This window comes from Mirounga angustirostris, unplaced genomic scaffold (genome assembly GCF_029215605.1).
Source record: "Mirounga angustirostris isolate CCGP_5_RB_7025 unplaced genomic scaffold, mMirAng1.0.hap1 SCAF_5, whole genome shotgun sequence".
Taxonomy (NCBI): Eukaryota; Metazoa; Chordata; class Mammalia; order Carnivora; family Phocidae; genus Mirounga; species Mirounga angustirostris.
Window position 1 is genome coordinate 111,058,178 of NW_026991713.1, and position 15,726 is coordinate 111,073,903.

General features: G+C 39.6%; 1 protein-coding gene across 1 annotated transcript; it reads left to right on the plus strand.

Annotated features, from left to right (window-relative positions):
• The first annotated feature begins 116 nt into the window (after window positions 1–116).
• Window positions 117–13,510, plus strand: LOC123841779 (lysozyme-like protein 1). The gene is made up of 4 exons (XM_045871289.1): window positions 117–255; window positions 725–883; window positions 12,561–12,639; window positions 13,441–13,510. The coding sequence occupies exons 1-4, from the start codon at window positions 117–119 to the stop codon at window positions 13,508–13,510; spliced, it is 447 nt and encodes a 148-aa protein (XP_045727245.1).
• The last annotated feature ends 2,216 nt before the right edge of the window (window positions 13,511–15,726 follow it).

A 15,726-nucleotide genomic window follows, 5' to 3' on the forward strand; every position in this document is an offset into this window, starting at 1 on the left:
TGGCAGAATTTAAGTTCTCAGTGGCAACAGACTGAATCTTAGGACTCAGGACAAAGCAAGATTGTTTGACCTGGTCTCCTGATCTTTCACAGGCTCCGCTTCCAACAGACCTGGGGATGAAGACTGCCGTCATCTTGGCCCTGATTGGCTGCCTGGTCACGGCCACTGAGCCCAAAGTCTACACTCGCTGTAAACTGGCAAAAATATTTTCGAGGGCTGGCCTTGACAATTACCAGGGCTTTAGCCTTGGAAACTGTGAGATTTCTTCCTTCCTGTTCTTTTTCTACCTTTGATCTCCCTGCTGAGATTCCAAAGTCTCCCAACCCCCCAACTTTGGCCCCCCTCCCCAGGGACACCTGCTAGCTATCCATAAGTTCTCCTCAAATGATGCTCTCTGGGGCCCCTCTCCTCCTCCCTACCCGTCATGTCCTCACTCCTGGAGTCCTGCGTGAATGATACCAGCAAGGGAAGGAGAAAACAGTGCCCCCCCTTGCTGGCTTGGTAGGGACAGACCTGGACTTCTGGCCTAGTCCAGGTGCAGCCGCGGACTAGGTGTGCAGCTTCGGAAGTGCCCCATGGGTGTGCTACTTGCCCTGTCCCTCCCCAAGGTCTGTTGGGACCACAGCGTTATTGTAACATGGTTAAGGGAGCTCTCGTCTAAGAGCAGAGTGGGAGAAAAAAATGCATTTCTCTTACTGGCAGTTCTGGCTTTCTCTCCCGCTAGGGATCTGCATGGCCTACTTTGAGAGCCACTACAATACAACAGCTCAGACTGAGCTAGAGGATGGGAGCATTGACTATGGCATTTTTCGGATAAACAGTTTCACGTGGTGCAGACAGGGTAAGCTACAAGAGAAGAACCACTGCCACGTTGCCTGCGCAGGTACGGTTTTGATTGTCCAAAAATAACGTTCTCAGGAGTAAAAGCAGGAAAGCAGATAATGGAATGTCTACCCATTTTCTGCTTTGACAAAAACTTGGAGTAGAGGTGCAAGTAGGTCTATACCCTGCCAATAAATTATTCAACAGTTCCCCAGGGTGACACTCGCAGTCCTGTGGCCTACTTGCCCAAAGATGACTTATTCCTTCTAGGATGGTTTTTGTGAAACAACCATAAAAGCGAAGGGGTGGAAAAATGACCTTATTCTTTCATGCATAGAGACATTAAATATGTTCAATAAGAAGGAGAAAGCTACTTGCCAACTGCTTTCCATAAAGCAATTTACTCAAAGTATGCGTTTATACTTCTTTGTAGAGAATGAGACAAATAAATACACTTTACATTTCTTAAACAGTAGAAATTAAGCTAGAATTCACTTCCAAGGCTTCTACTTCAATCATTTAAGAAATATATGTGTGCACAGAACTGAGGCTGGCAGAAAGCATCAGACATGAATTCAGGTATTTGGAAAAAGAATATATGCTTTAGGAAGTTAAAGGACTATAAACAGGTGTGGGTTGAGTGTTGTGGACTTCAGAGGACAAAGACATCATTGATAAAGCCATGGAAAGTCTTGTAGACACAATGATATTTGATCTAAGACTTGGAAGATAGGTAAGATTTGGACATTCAGAGATAGATAAGAGTCATTCCAGGTAAAGAGAACAACAAAAGCCAAAAGATGCATGGTGGGAAGAAGGTATGGGGCACACACAGGGAGCAGTGAGACATTTGTGTTATCTGGAACAAAGGGGATGTGAAGACAAGTAACAGGACATGGGGTTGGAGCGGTTGATTACTACCTGACTATGAAGGGCCTGGGAAGCCAGGTAAGACGTATGTACTGATTTCTGCCTGCGATAAGAAATCAGTAGAGGTCGTTGACTAAGCATTGCTCCAGAAGGATTAATCTGCAAGCAGGGTATGAGATATTGCCATTGCAAATGGTGAGGTGAGAGATAGAAAGACCTGAATGATGGTCATGGCTGGGGGCATGGAGAAGAACAGGCAAGAGATGCTCAACAGATCCTGCCCTCTCTCTACAACATAAGCTCCATGAAGGCAGGAATTTTATCTGTTTTGTTCACTGATATATTCTCAATGCCCAGGGGTGCCTAGCCAGAGTTTTGGAGTTCAAAAGATATTCAGTAAATAAATGAATAAAAGGGGGGAGCCTGGGTGGCTCTGTCATTAAGTGTCTGCCTTCGACTCAGGTCATGATCCCAGGGTCCTGGGATTGAGCCCCGCATCGGGCTCCCTGCTCGGCGGGAAGCCTGCTTCTCCCTCTCCCCCTGCTTGTGTTCCCTCTCTCACTGTGTCTCTCTCTGTCAAATAAATAAATAAAATCTTCAAAAAATAAAAAATAAATAGATAGATAGATAGAAGGAATGAGGAGCAAGGGTGAAGACAAAGAGTTATAAGATATGCTGTGACAAACTCCTTACGAGCAGGAAATAAACTTTTAATTTCTCTTTGACACAAACAGGATAATCAGTATGTATGTTTGAATGTATGAATGATTGAACAATGTGTTAATTTTCTAATAAGTTTTCCCTACACCTACTTTACAAGAGAATGCTCACTAACTCCTGAAGCAGATCATACAATTGTCGATCAATTCCTAATTTAGAACATTTTTCTGTTAGACCAAAATCTACCTCTTTCTAGCTTTCTTCCATTAATTCTAGTTTTTCCTTCTGGATTTATTTAAAACAAATTTGCTCACTTTTATACATAGAAACTTATTAAAAGCTTGAACATGACTAGTAGATATTTCTTATCTTTACTTTCTTACCTTCTGGGCTAAAACTAGTTCAGTATTTTCACCTTCCTAGAGGTATGACTTTTAAACCTCTCCCCATCCATGGCCAATTTCATTAGCATTCCCCAAGAGCTTGCCAATGGAGTCTTCCAGTTAACCACCACAACTGGACATGTACATTTTTAGAAGTTGAAAAGCAGGAGGACAAGTACTGGCTAATTTAGTAATTAGAGAAATTTGAGTCCTAAACTGACAGTGGGAAAGCCAAGAAGCAACCATAGAATCCTAAAAGGGCTCAGAAATCAGCAGGATCAGCTAATTCTGGAAACTGGAATGAAAATAGGTAGAAAATAAGAGGATTGATGGGAAGTCCAATTAAGCAGCATCTAGACCATCAGATTCCCTTCCTGACTCCATTCACCTACTGACTTCTCATCCTCAATCCTGGCAGAATACTGGAGCTTTCCTTTCTGAACAGAGTAAGTAGAAGATCTCTCAACTGAGGGACCTCAACAACCTGTGAAATTGAGAGTTCCATACTGAAGACATGGGAGATTAAAGTTTCCATAGTCTCAGGCACTTTCCTCCACTTAAATCCTAGAATGATGGAAATCAGGCTAGACTCTCCAGAAGGGAAGATTCTGTTCTGGAGAATTCACACAGATGAAAAGGACATAGCTAAAGATTCTGAGTAGGAGCTCTCCATGAACAAAACTAGCCAGACTTCCCCTATAGGGAGATACACAGTTGAAAATCCCCGTGTCTGTGTACGGAACTCCTAATCAGCTTTTTAGTCTCTCTTTCTTAAATAAGTGCAGATAAACAAGGATCATCAGACTTCATATAAGTGTCATTGACATGAAAGAATGGGACAAAACAAAACAAAAAACAAAATCAGATAAAAGTAACTTGTTGAAAGCAGAGATTATACAGGGAAATGAAAATTTCAAATGAAAAAGGGAAGTGTCATTGATATTTTCAGCTAGATAACATGTCTTATCAATGAAACAAGAAAAGGATGCTTTATTAAAAAAGAAATATTTGGAGAAAAGCTCCGAGAAATTCAAAATATGAATACAGACACACACAAAAACTCAATAGAAAAGTTGGAAGATAATAAGATTAAGGAAATCTCTCTAAAAGCAGAATGAAAAAGAAAGAGATAGGTGGAAAATAGGAGAAATAAAGATATGATAAATAAATGGATCTGAATAATACAAGTTTCAGCAGGATAGAAGAGAAACAGTAGATAGAATGAAATCTTTAAAAAACATTTCCAGAACTGAAGGGCATGCGTTTCCAATTTATAGGATCCATCATATAACCAGTACAGTCGATTAACATAGATTCACACTAAGGCACGTCCTCATGAAATTTCAGAAAACTGGAGAGAAATAAAATACAATATAGTCTTCAAAGAAAGAGTAAAACGTGTTCCATACAAAAGCTCAAGCATCAGAGTAGCATCAGACTTCTCAATATCAATATTAGAAGCTAGAAGAAAATAGAGTAATGTCTTTAAAATCTTGAAGAAGAATTATTTCCAAACTAAAATTTTATGCTAGCTGAATCGTCAATATGTTGTGAGTGTAGAATGAATATATTTTGAGACAAGCAAGTTGTCAAAAAATTTACCTTCAATAGAAAGAATCCTGACTGGAAAACCACTAACTCAAACTAAGTACTACAAGAATTTTTTAAAAGGGGCTACTTACAGAAGCGTTATCAGATTGCAGGGAACCCCCAGGAAGGAATGAAGTAAAGGATTAGAAACAGCAGATCATTACTAACCCCTGGCCCAAGTGGGAATGGAGAGAGAGCTGTGACCCCTACCCAGATACAGTCTGCATGAAGAAGTCTACCTTGTAGGAGTTGTGACCTTCAATCAAGGGACACAGTTTGTTCTTAGTGATTTGACAGAAAAAAAAAGCTGAGGAAATATATATATCCCAGCTTCACTGTCCTTTTCCCTTTCAATCTCCTACTAACATTTGTTGTTCAACTCTGCCAGAGGTCAGAGGACGCAGAGGTCTACTGATGTCATCCATGTAGATCAGCCTCTTAGTGCACAGAGCAAGGTAAAAGAGGATAGAGGGTGGCTCAGTGGGGGCAATGAAAAGATATTTAGCACAGAACTTTTGGAGAAGGTGTTGTATTAAAAGGATAAAATAAACCAAGGAATAGGAAGACATAGATCCAGGAAACAAGAGATTTCAATAAAGGAGAGAGGCAAAGGGAATGCCCAAGATGATTATGAGGGATGATCCCAGGATGAATTTTTATAGTTGATTTCTAAATTGATTCTGTTGTAGTCAGAGACTATAGTGTATATGGTTTCAAACCTTTGAAATGATTTGAACCTTATTTTGTGGTATAGACCTAGGATCACCATACAGTATATAATTATGGTGAATATGCATTTGAAAAAATAATGTGTACTCTACAGTTATTAGGTGGATATTCTATACCATCTATATATGTATATGTACTCTATAATATATACGTATATTATATACTTACTTATTTTCTTTTTTTATTAAATGATGAGAAAGATGTATTGAAATCTCCAACTATAATTATAATTTTACATATTTCTCCTTTCAGCTTTGTCATTTTTGAAGCTCTGTTATTAGGTACATACACATTGAGATTGTTAAATCTTCCTAATGAGTTGACCCTTTTATCATTAGTGCCAGTGCCCCTCCTTAACTCTGATAATATTTCTTATCCCAAAATCTACTGTACCTGATCGTAATATAGTGACTCAGTTTTCTTTGCATGATATATTTCTTTCCATTCTTTTACTTTTAACTTATCTGTATCTTTACGTTCACTGTGAATTTCTTATAGGCAACACATAGTTAGGTGTTGCTTTTATATCCAGTCCAACAATTTCTGCTTTTCATTAGGAATTTTTAGAACAGGGGTCAGCAAACTTTTTCTAAAAGGGCCAGATAGTAAATTTTTTAGGCTTGTGTGCCTACAGTCTCAGCTGTAACTATCCAACTCTCCGTGTAGCACAAAAGCAGTCATAGACAAGATGTAAATGAATAAGCATGGCTGTATTCCACTAAACGTTTATTTAGAAAAACAGAGGGTAGGCCTGTGGGCCATAGTTTGCTGAACCTTGGTTTAGACCATTTATATTTAATGTAATTACATATGGTTACTTTAAAATCCACTGTCTTGTTTTTTGTTTTCTTTTTGTGCTGTTTTTGGTTCATTTTTTTCTGCTTCTTTTGGATTACTGAATATTTTTCAGTATTCTCTTTTATTTCCTCCATTGGCTTATTAACTACACTTCTGTATTATTTTTAGTGGTTACTCTAGGGCTTACAATGCATCATTTTCTCACATTCTACCTTCAAATAGCATTATGCCACTTGACATATAAACATGAGTTTTATGACAGTATACTTCTATTTCCCCATCTCATCTTTTATGCGATGTTGCTCTGCACTTTCCTTCAAGTTATACACCTCATGCATTTTTGCCTTAAAAGGATCTCTTTATGTTTGCCACATATTTACCATTTCCAACACTCTTCATTCCTTTGGTGGATTCATTTGGGTAGGCAGGTAAGAGATACCACTTTCCTCTACCTAAAGAATATCCTTCAGGGGCTTCTGAGTGGCTCAGTCGGTTAAGTGTCTGACTCGTGGTTTTTGCTCAGGTCATGATCTCAGGGTTGGGATATCAAACCACACTAGAGCCCAGCTAGAGCCCAGCTAGAGCCCAGTTAGAGCCCCCTTGGGCTCTGCCTTTAGTGGAGAGTCTGTTTCCCCTCTCCCTCTCCCTCTGCTCCTCTCCCTGTTCATGCACCCTCTCCTTCTCATTCTCTCTCTCTCTAAAATAAATAAATAAATCTTTTTTTTTTTTTTTTTTAAAGAATATCCTTCAATATTTTTTTGGAATGGAGGTCTACTAGAAAACATTTTGTTAAAGATATCCCTTTGTCTTCTGGCTCACCTTGTTTATTATGAGAAATTGGTGATTTTCTTATTTGTATCCCCTGTGTGTAATGTCTCTTTTTTTCTCTACCTGCCTTTAAGATTTCCTTTCGATCTCCAGTTTTCAGCAATTTGATTATGATGTGTGTTTTCTTATTTATCTTACTTGATGTTCATTAACATTTTGGATCCCTGAGTTCATAATTTTCATCTTTTCTCCTTCTAAAACTTGAATGATACATGTATTAGATTATTTGATGTTGTCCCACAGGTCACCAAGGCTCTTCATTTTTTTCAATCTTTTTCCCTTTGTGTGTTTTATTTTCAATATTTTCCATTGTTATATCTTTGAGTTCTCTGTTCTTTTTTCTGAAGTGCCTAATCTATTAAATTCATTAACTGAATGTCTTATTTCAGAGATTGTATATTTTCAGTGCTAGGTAATTGCTTTATTTATTTCATTTCCCTCATTTTATTCATGTATTTCTTTAAGTCCTTGATATAAATAAGCATATTTATAAACTTTTAAATTCTTGCCTGGTAATTCAATCAACTGTGTCATTTCTGGGTCTTAACATTGACTGATCTTTCCCCTGGTTATGGGTCACATTCGTATGCCTCTTTGCACATACAATAACATTTTGTTGGATACTAAAGATAGTATATGTTACATTTTTAAGTGTCTGGATTGTTTTCTTCCTTTAAAGAGTGTTAGATTTCATCTTGGCAAGTAGTTAATTCTGATTAGCTTGACCCTTTTAAGACTTGCTTTTAAATTGTGGTAGGGAAGTTTGAGAGTCATCTTTATGGTGGGGCTAATTTAATGCTACTACCAAGGCGTGGCTTTTCTAGTGTCTTTTCAATGTCCAGGGGTTCACCAACATTTCTCCCTCTTGACTAGTCAGAAATCAAATGTCTCTCAGCCCTGTGTGAGCTCTGTGATTGTACAGGTTCCTGGTAATTGTTTTCTAGCTAGCTTCATGGAGTTTTACTCTTTGCAAGCCCAGTTTAAGCCTTCAGCCAAAGACTCCGTGGAATCCCCATGAGGATTTCTGGTGTTCTCCTTCTGGGTGGCCCCTTACTCTCAGGTATTCTTCTCCACAAATTGCAGCTCCCTTAGCCTCTTATCTCTGTCTCCACCACTTAAATTGCCATCTCCTGCCTGGGTTTTACCTTTCTGGTCTGGCAAGTGCCTCTGGGCAGAAGGTCATGGTAATCATAAGACTCCTCTCATTTTGTTTCTATCTTTCAAGGGTCATGATCCTGCCTTGTCTTTTGCCTAACGTCTGAAGATAACGTGCTCATATATTCTGTCTAGTTGTTTACAGTGGGAGAGAAAATCTGTTACTCCATCATGGCCATGCTTGACTTTACATGCAGTTGACTAATTTAATATTGTTCAATTTAGTTTCAAATAAGGAAGTCTGGGGCAAACATATCTGTAAGGCAATCTTGAATTCTAGGAAATTAAAATGTTGGACGATTCATGGTTAGAGGTGAAGGAACACTCCTATCTGCTTTCTCATCATAAAGAGCATGGGATTTTTAGAGACAGCTTTAAAATAGAAAACAGGATGTTGGTTTTATATCCTAATCACCCCTTAGTAGCTGGCCTCCCTCAGCCTCAGGCCAGAGAAGCTTTAATTATGGACAATGTCATTCTGTCCCATGTATTACAGAAGTAGAGATTTGTCATGGGAACCCGGAAACAAGTTAGCATTAAGGTCTCTTTAGGAGAAACATGACATTTCATATATGTACGGGTTACGTGCACCTCCTGCCCATCTTCCAAAGCTATGCCTTCTCCTCAATCCCATACCAAAGTCTATTTCCAAAATTCCAGCTTACCTTCCCCAAACTATTTGGACAGAATATTTTTATATATACATATATATAAACATACATATATGTTTACACACAAATAATAATATAATATCAATCTTTATTTTCCTCCAACAGCATAGACCTCTTTAAAGTAGGAGATGTTTACGGAAAAGGACGGTGATTGTAGTCTCTTGTATCTAGTCTCTTCCACTTATATTAATCTCTATTTCTCATCAGCTGGGTATCTGAGTTGGCTTTTGTCACTTCAGAGTGGAAGGAGATGTAAACTGTGGGCATGACAGTGATACTGAAGGTGGGAGGCAGGCGGATGCTGAGGAGAGACAGACTTTGAAGCAGAACTAACTTACCTGAAAATAAGTAGTTCTTTCCGTGTAGATTGTTGCTATTTTCTGTTGTTGATGTGGGAGAATAAGCTATTCAGTTGAATAATGCTTTGCTGTTCAACAGAACCCTTTGACTGCAGAGACTTGTCTATTTAAAGTAAATTGAGCAGAAGCAATTCTTGGCATGGATCCTTAGAACTACTTGCTCTCTTGACTCATTTCTGCCCCTCTGCTGCCCCTCTGTGGCAATTTCATTGTGTCTTCACATCTCAGCATATCAGTCTTGTTTCCCAGCCCCCATCTTCCTTAACGTATTTTCCTAAGCAAATTCAAAGTCGTGTCCAACTAGCACTTTCAAGACATCTCATTAGGGTAACAAAAAGCTACAGCAAAGTGAGAGACTGACAAACAAACTACAAGGTCCCCACCACATGGGCCTGAGCACCTAATCTCATCAATGGTACACAGCATCCCCAGCCAAGCAAACTGCCTTACCCCAAACACAAGCCTTCCGCGATGTGTACATGCCTCTGGTGTGCTCCAGTCCTGGCATAATAGAATACTCTCTACTTCTTCCCACTGTGTATAGTCTGTTTCCTTCCCACCCCTTGAGGCCCCACCGGACCCACTTCTCCTAGGAAATAGGCTCCAACAACTTTCAAACACGAACGGTATGTCAGCTCTTACCAAGCATTTGTGCACACAAAATAAAGTGTTTCTAGGTAATTGGAACATGTAACAGATACCAAGCACTTAAGTTTGGATCATCTCTTAATAAATAATTACTTGAAAAATGAACAAAGTACTTATATTTCTTTATCAACTTCATTAGCATATAATATTCCATAAGCAGGCATCTTTGCTTAAGTGTCTGTGTTGGAAGGAAGTAGTCGAGGACAATAGAAGTTAAGCCCTAGGTTTGAATGCAGGCTCATTTACTGAGTATGGACCTCAGTTTAAAGGGCTAATCATGGTACTCACCCACATAGTTGTTCCGAGGCTGAACGGAGATAATACATGAAGAGACTTTACGTGAACTTGACACACAGTAAGTTTTCAATAAAGGTTGGCTCTTATTAATAGTGACTACTATTCTAACTACTTATCTTTCTAGAAATAAGGCAAAAGACTTATAATCTAACAAAGCTTTAGTTTTCACTGTGTATCAAATGCTAGTGAATTTGCATATTGTCTCAATTTGTTATCACCTATAGGTCCTATCTTTTGTTAATTTTCTTTTGGTTAATAGAAGTTTGTTTTATTTTTTTAAATATTTTATTTATTTATTTGACAGAGAGAGAGAGAGAGATAGCAAGAGCAGGAACACAAGCAGGGGGAGTAGGAGAGGGGGAGTAGTAGGGCAGGAAGCCTGATGAGGGACTCGATCCCAGGACCCTCAGATGATGACCTGAGCCAAAAGCAGACACTTAATGACTGAGCCACCCAGGCGCCCCTAGAAGTTTGTTTTAAATTAAAAAAAAAAAAAAGAAAAAGATTTAGAATGAATTTGCTTAAAAGAAATCTATCATTATCTTTATCTTTTAGCTAAGCTTATCTGAAAAAGCAACCTAATTAGCAACTAAACTGGCATACTCAAGAAAAAAATTCCATTTTCAACTGAGTTTACAAAATAATTTTGTATTGTAGTGATCCATTTAGGCTAACATTATTCTTTTTGGTTATATTTTTCTGAAAATCAAAATAATGCATTTCTATTGTAAAAAGTTTAGAAATATGCAGTGAAGATTTAAAAGCACTGGTGATCCCACAACTCAGAGCTAAACCTTCAAACATTGGTGACTATGACTATCTTTTTATTTTCTCTCTCAACCAATGTTGTCCAATAGTACTTTCTGTGATGATGGAAATGTTCTCTGGCTATCCACTCTGAGAACCACTAGCCACGATAAAGATGCTATAAAGCATCTGAAATGTAGTGAGAACAACTGCGAAACTGAAGTTCTAATTGTATTGATTAATTTAAATTTAAATAGTCCCATGTAGCTAACGGCCACCATATTGGACTGTGTAGCTCTAGGAGGATATTTTCTACAATACTGTGAACCTTACAGTGGGAACATTTTCCACTACTATGAAATCATGTCAACACACGATTTTAAATGGCACCTTATTTCATTCTATGGAGGTATTATTATTAATGTGAACACCCCTAATTATCAGGCAATTAGATCTTTTCCATTTGGAAGTAAATTTCCTCTTGTAAACAAAGCTACAATAAACTACTTTGTAAATAAATCTTTGTCTAGATTCATAAGTAGTTCCTTAAGATAGATCCAGAAAGAGAAATTACGAGGCAAAAAGATAAGAACCACTTTAAGGCTCTTGACACATTCTATTAAATTGTTTTCCTGAAAAGCTGAACTCATCATACTCTTACCACAAGCACTGAAGAGTGCCTAGGTCATGGCACCCTTGTCAACATGGAGCATTACCTTGTCCTTTAAAAAATCTTTGCTTAGGGGCGCCTGGGTGGCTCGGTCATTAAGCGTCTGCCTTCGGCTCAGGTCATGATCCCGGGGTCCTGGGATCGAGTCCCACATCAGGCTCCCTGCTCGGCGGGAAGCCTGCTTCTCCCTCTCCCACTCCCTCTGCTTGTGTTCCTGCTCTATCTCTCTCTCTGACAAATAAATAAATAAAATCTTTAAAAAAAATAAAAATAAAAATCTTTGCTTAATTGATAAATAAAAATGATATCAAATGGTGTAGGCTTTTGTGTCTTTGACTGGTGGTGGTGATGGGCAGAGAGATGGACTTCCCAGATTCCCTTTGAAGGGAAGATGTCTGGCTTCAGTGGCATCTATATGATTTGCAGACAGTTTACCTGGCACCTCCTTCAGTGTCGTTTTAGCTGCAGAGGAGTGCGCCATCCAACACTGTGCCCCTCTGGGGCAGTCCACACCCAGGGACTAAGTGAGGGGGAGTCATAAGGACTTAGCCATTTGGGCACCCCTTGGGCAACTTCAATGGGCCTGCATCACAACAGGACACATCCATCTGCCCAGTCCAGCTTTTGCCCCTTTCTTTCACAGATGTGGATCTCTTATAAATACTCTGCACCCCAAGCCCATGTCTGCATTTACTTCTGAAAAACCCACCGTGCAACAGAAGTGATGTTGGGCTTTATATTTATTTGCCTTTTTCTGTCATGTTTGCATGGAGGATTTTGAGGCCACTTCTGGGCAAGCAGGAAAGAATGCTAAGACCAGTGAATTCATTGGCAATCAGAAGATCTGTTACGTCAGAAAGCCATAAAAAAACTAACAAAGACTAATGCGTCTGGCATAAAAATTTTTGCATATAAAAAACACCTTGGATTGATTTTTTTTTACGCAAAAAACTGGAAAGTTAAATAGACAAGTTTACTATTTACTTATAAAGAGATCGTGTGTGTCCAAGCATCTAAGTAGAGGAAACACTGTACTGTCCTCTTACTTATGTATTTCTTTAGGACACAGAAAACATTCTCCGCCTGTGTCTAATCTAAACACATTTCCAAAAACCCTACAGGACTGAAATTTCAAGAAGCCCAGATGTGGCTACTCTAGAAATTAAAAAGAAAATTCTTTGATTTGTGAAGAAGCTCAACAAAAATAAGAATATAGTTCATAGTTCTTCCCACCCTCCTGTTCCAACAAACAGTGAGAAAAGTGAAGAAAACCTGATTGGGGCTTCCCCTCAAATAACAGTCTCAGCTAATACTATTCTCCTCTCTCTTATAGCCTTGATCACGGATGACCTCACAGATGCAATTATCTGTGCCAAGAAAATTGCTAAAGAGACAGAAGGGATGAACTATTGGTAAGAGTCTTTCCTTGGCAGACTTTGGCTGACGTGGCTAAAACTGACACTGTCCATTCATCACGCCCAGCGGGCACTGACAAACTCACCTCTGCAGAGAGGTCCGACGATGGTAATGTGACCTTGTCTCTACCCTGCCCCATGAGTGTGTGGGTGGACAGCGAACACCGTGAAAGGGGTTTCTACGGGGACGAGAGACAGTATGAGTCATGGTAATTTGCAATTGTTTTTCACATTAAGGTATTCCAAACAACAGAGCAAGAAGTGCTTTCTAATGTGAATTGCCAGTGAAAGCAATACAAGAGAGGAGAAAAGGTTGAGTTTGCTCTCCACTTGGACAAGATCTTGGAGGGCTAGGGCAACATTTTGTGGGGGGAGGGAACAGGCAGCAGCGAGAGAAAAATGACCATGTCAGTTACACCATACATTAGCAGGAAACTTCCCGAGGATGGTGCAGAGACATGGTTTCTGGTGCTCGAAGTAATCTGAGGCTGGGTTTCCTGTGAACATTGCTAATAAGGCCACCCACTTGGGGAACCCAAATTTTCAGAGGTGTGGGTGTTGAACTAAATGACCCATCCTTATAAAAGCTGTTTACCTGTTACTAAGGCTAATAAGGGCTAGGAGAAAATCTAGGAGAGAAAAGTCTTAAGGCAAAAGGATAGGGTCGTTAGATCTCAGAAACAAAACTAAATCCTGGGCACTGCTTATAGTTTTGGTTAATTACCTATGGTTTCAAACTTACGAATATTTGGATTGTCATGTTTCTTTCTGTTGCTCCTACTTCCCTCTCCTCCTTAGGCAAGGCTGGAAGAAACACTGTGAGGGCAAAGACCTGTCTGAGTGGAAAAAGGGATGTGAGGTTTCATGAATTGGAACTGGATCCAGGATGCTCTGCAACCACTCCTTAGGATTTGTCACCCTTTCCCCCCTTCCTCCCAAAATTCCTTCTCGAAGTTGGAGAGGGAAAACTAATTTATAGTTTTAAGGAAATAAATATTTCTATTTAACTATCTTTACTTACACTGACTCTATTTAAGTGATGTCACAAAAGCAGGGTGGTGAGATTTGAAGTCACTTGCAAAACGTTCTAGCCTCAGAAGGAACAAACCTACTGCTTTATTCTAAGGATTACTGGCTCCTGTGGCCCTGAAATGGCTTTTCATTTAAAAAGACTCCTGGGGCACCTGGGTGACTCAGCCAGTTAAGCAACTGACTCTTGGTTTTGGCTCAGGTCATAGGGTCGAGCCCCTCATTGGGCTCTACGTTCAGTGTGGAATATGCTTGGGACGCTCTGTCCCTCTCCCACTGCCCCTCCCCCCTGCTCTCTCTCTCGCTCTCTCTCTCAAATAAATAAATAAATATTTAAAAAAAAAAGAAGAAGAAGAAGACTGTCAAATCAAGGAGAGCAATAGATGAATGACCATAGTTTGCTGACCTCTTTCCTGAAGCATTAGGTCATTCTTCTCTTGGTCAGCAGACCCACGATCCCTCCTCAACTCATCACTGCCAGAGAGAATGTTCCTGTGAGATGCAGACATTCCTCCTGATGGACACTGTAATAGAAATAAGTGGGTGAAGTTGCAGCTCTCATCATTAATGTTAAGAGAGTTCCCCAGGTTCCAACATCTATTTAAATTAAATCTATCAAATTCAAAACTAACATCATCATGGCAAAATTGCTTTCAGCTTTAGACCTATAGATTTCATTAGTTTGGTCAGGAAACTGGTGACTATCTGAAGGACACTTCATTACCTTAACACTGAGCCGAGGAGCTCAGATCCCAAAGAGCTGTTCCCAGAATGCCCTCTGTTCCATGCAGGGACGGCCCACAGGGCAGGGCAGCTCTGCTCTGCTGAGTTTTCTCTCCTCCGTTCTCCGTCCTGCTGGGGCAGAGGTGGTTGGGGCTGCCGTATTGCAATGTTACATAGCAAGCTCAAGTTGAATGCAATCTGACCTCAAGAACACACTCAATTAAGGTTTGTTAAAGAAATGGTTATGCCTACAAATAAGTTTCCCACTTAGAAGAAAGTCCGCACTGGTCAGGCTGATGGGTTTTGTGATAGCACCTAACTGACCCATAAACACTCTCTCATTGCCAACTGTCTGGGCTCTGCCATTGGCTCATGTCACATCCTGGCTTCACTTGCAGGCAGAGGCTTTAAAAAAGTCTGAGCTGCTACTTGCCAAAAGAATATAAACATTCCATATTGTCTAAACAAACAGAATCCAGTAACAATTTAACAGGCATTACAGACCATGGGGAAAAAAAGCTTTAGAAACTCGCAGAAGAATTGAAAAAGAATTCTGTAAGATGGCTGAAGAAAATGCGAAAAATATTGAGTCCATTAAGTTGCACTAAATCAACAATTTATGCTTCTACAAGTCCATAAATATGCATCTTTCATTACTGTCGTCCTGTTATGCATCTGCCTTGCCTCTCCCATTCTTAGCCAAACCTCCTCCGTTAAACCGGTGATACCGTGTTCATGACCGAGGTTGGCATGGGACCCGTCAGCTGCACAAACACTAGGGGAAAGACTAAACAAACAAACAAACAAAAAACCACTCGACTCCAAAAAAGGAGTGCTTTGAAATTACAAGTGAAGAGAGGTTGGCTGGCCTTACAATTTGATCTATCTTTTCACAAAACTCAACATTTCTAAGCATGTAATCCTACTATTTCTGTCCCTAAATGTTTCATTTATTAAGTATTTCCATAAAGATTTAGGATAAAAAAATTGCATTGTCCTGGATAATTTTTCATAATTAATGCTCTCAGAAATTCAAGAAGAAAATATTGCTCCTGTTCCTGAGTTATCTTTATTTAACAAAGGTATCTTGAAATAACAACTGAAACGTATATTCCCTTTTACAGTTTCCAAGATATTTGGAAATAGATTCTCCATTTCTCCTCACAGACACCTTAGCAGCTTACCAGATGTCACTGCACAGACAGTTGGATATTAGGGTTTGGAGAACTGTTTAGGTAGATACATTCTTTCTTTGGAGACTCAGCTCTGCCTGGCTCTTGGGACCCCTCCCCCAGTGTCTGTCCCTGTGTATCCCAGCTCGTTCTCTGTCAT

Coding starts and splice junctions, on each gene's coding strand:
- LOC123841779 (XM_045871289.1), top strand. CDS start 117: ATGAAGACTGCCGTCATCTTGGCCCTGATTGGCTGCCTGGTCACGGCC. Junction 256..724: donor GGGCTTTAGCCTTGGAAACT/GTGAGATTTCTT, acceptor CTCTCCCGCTAG/GGATCTGCATGGCCTACTTT. Junction 12,640..13,440: donor ACAGAAGGGATGAACTATTG/GTAAGAGTCTTT, acceptor TCTCCTCCTTAG/GCAAGGCTGGAAGAAACACT.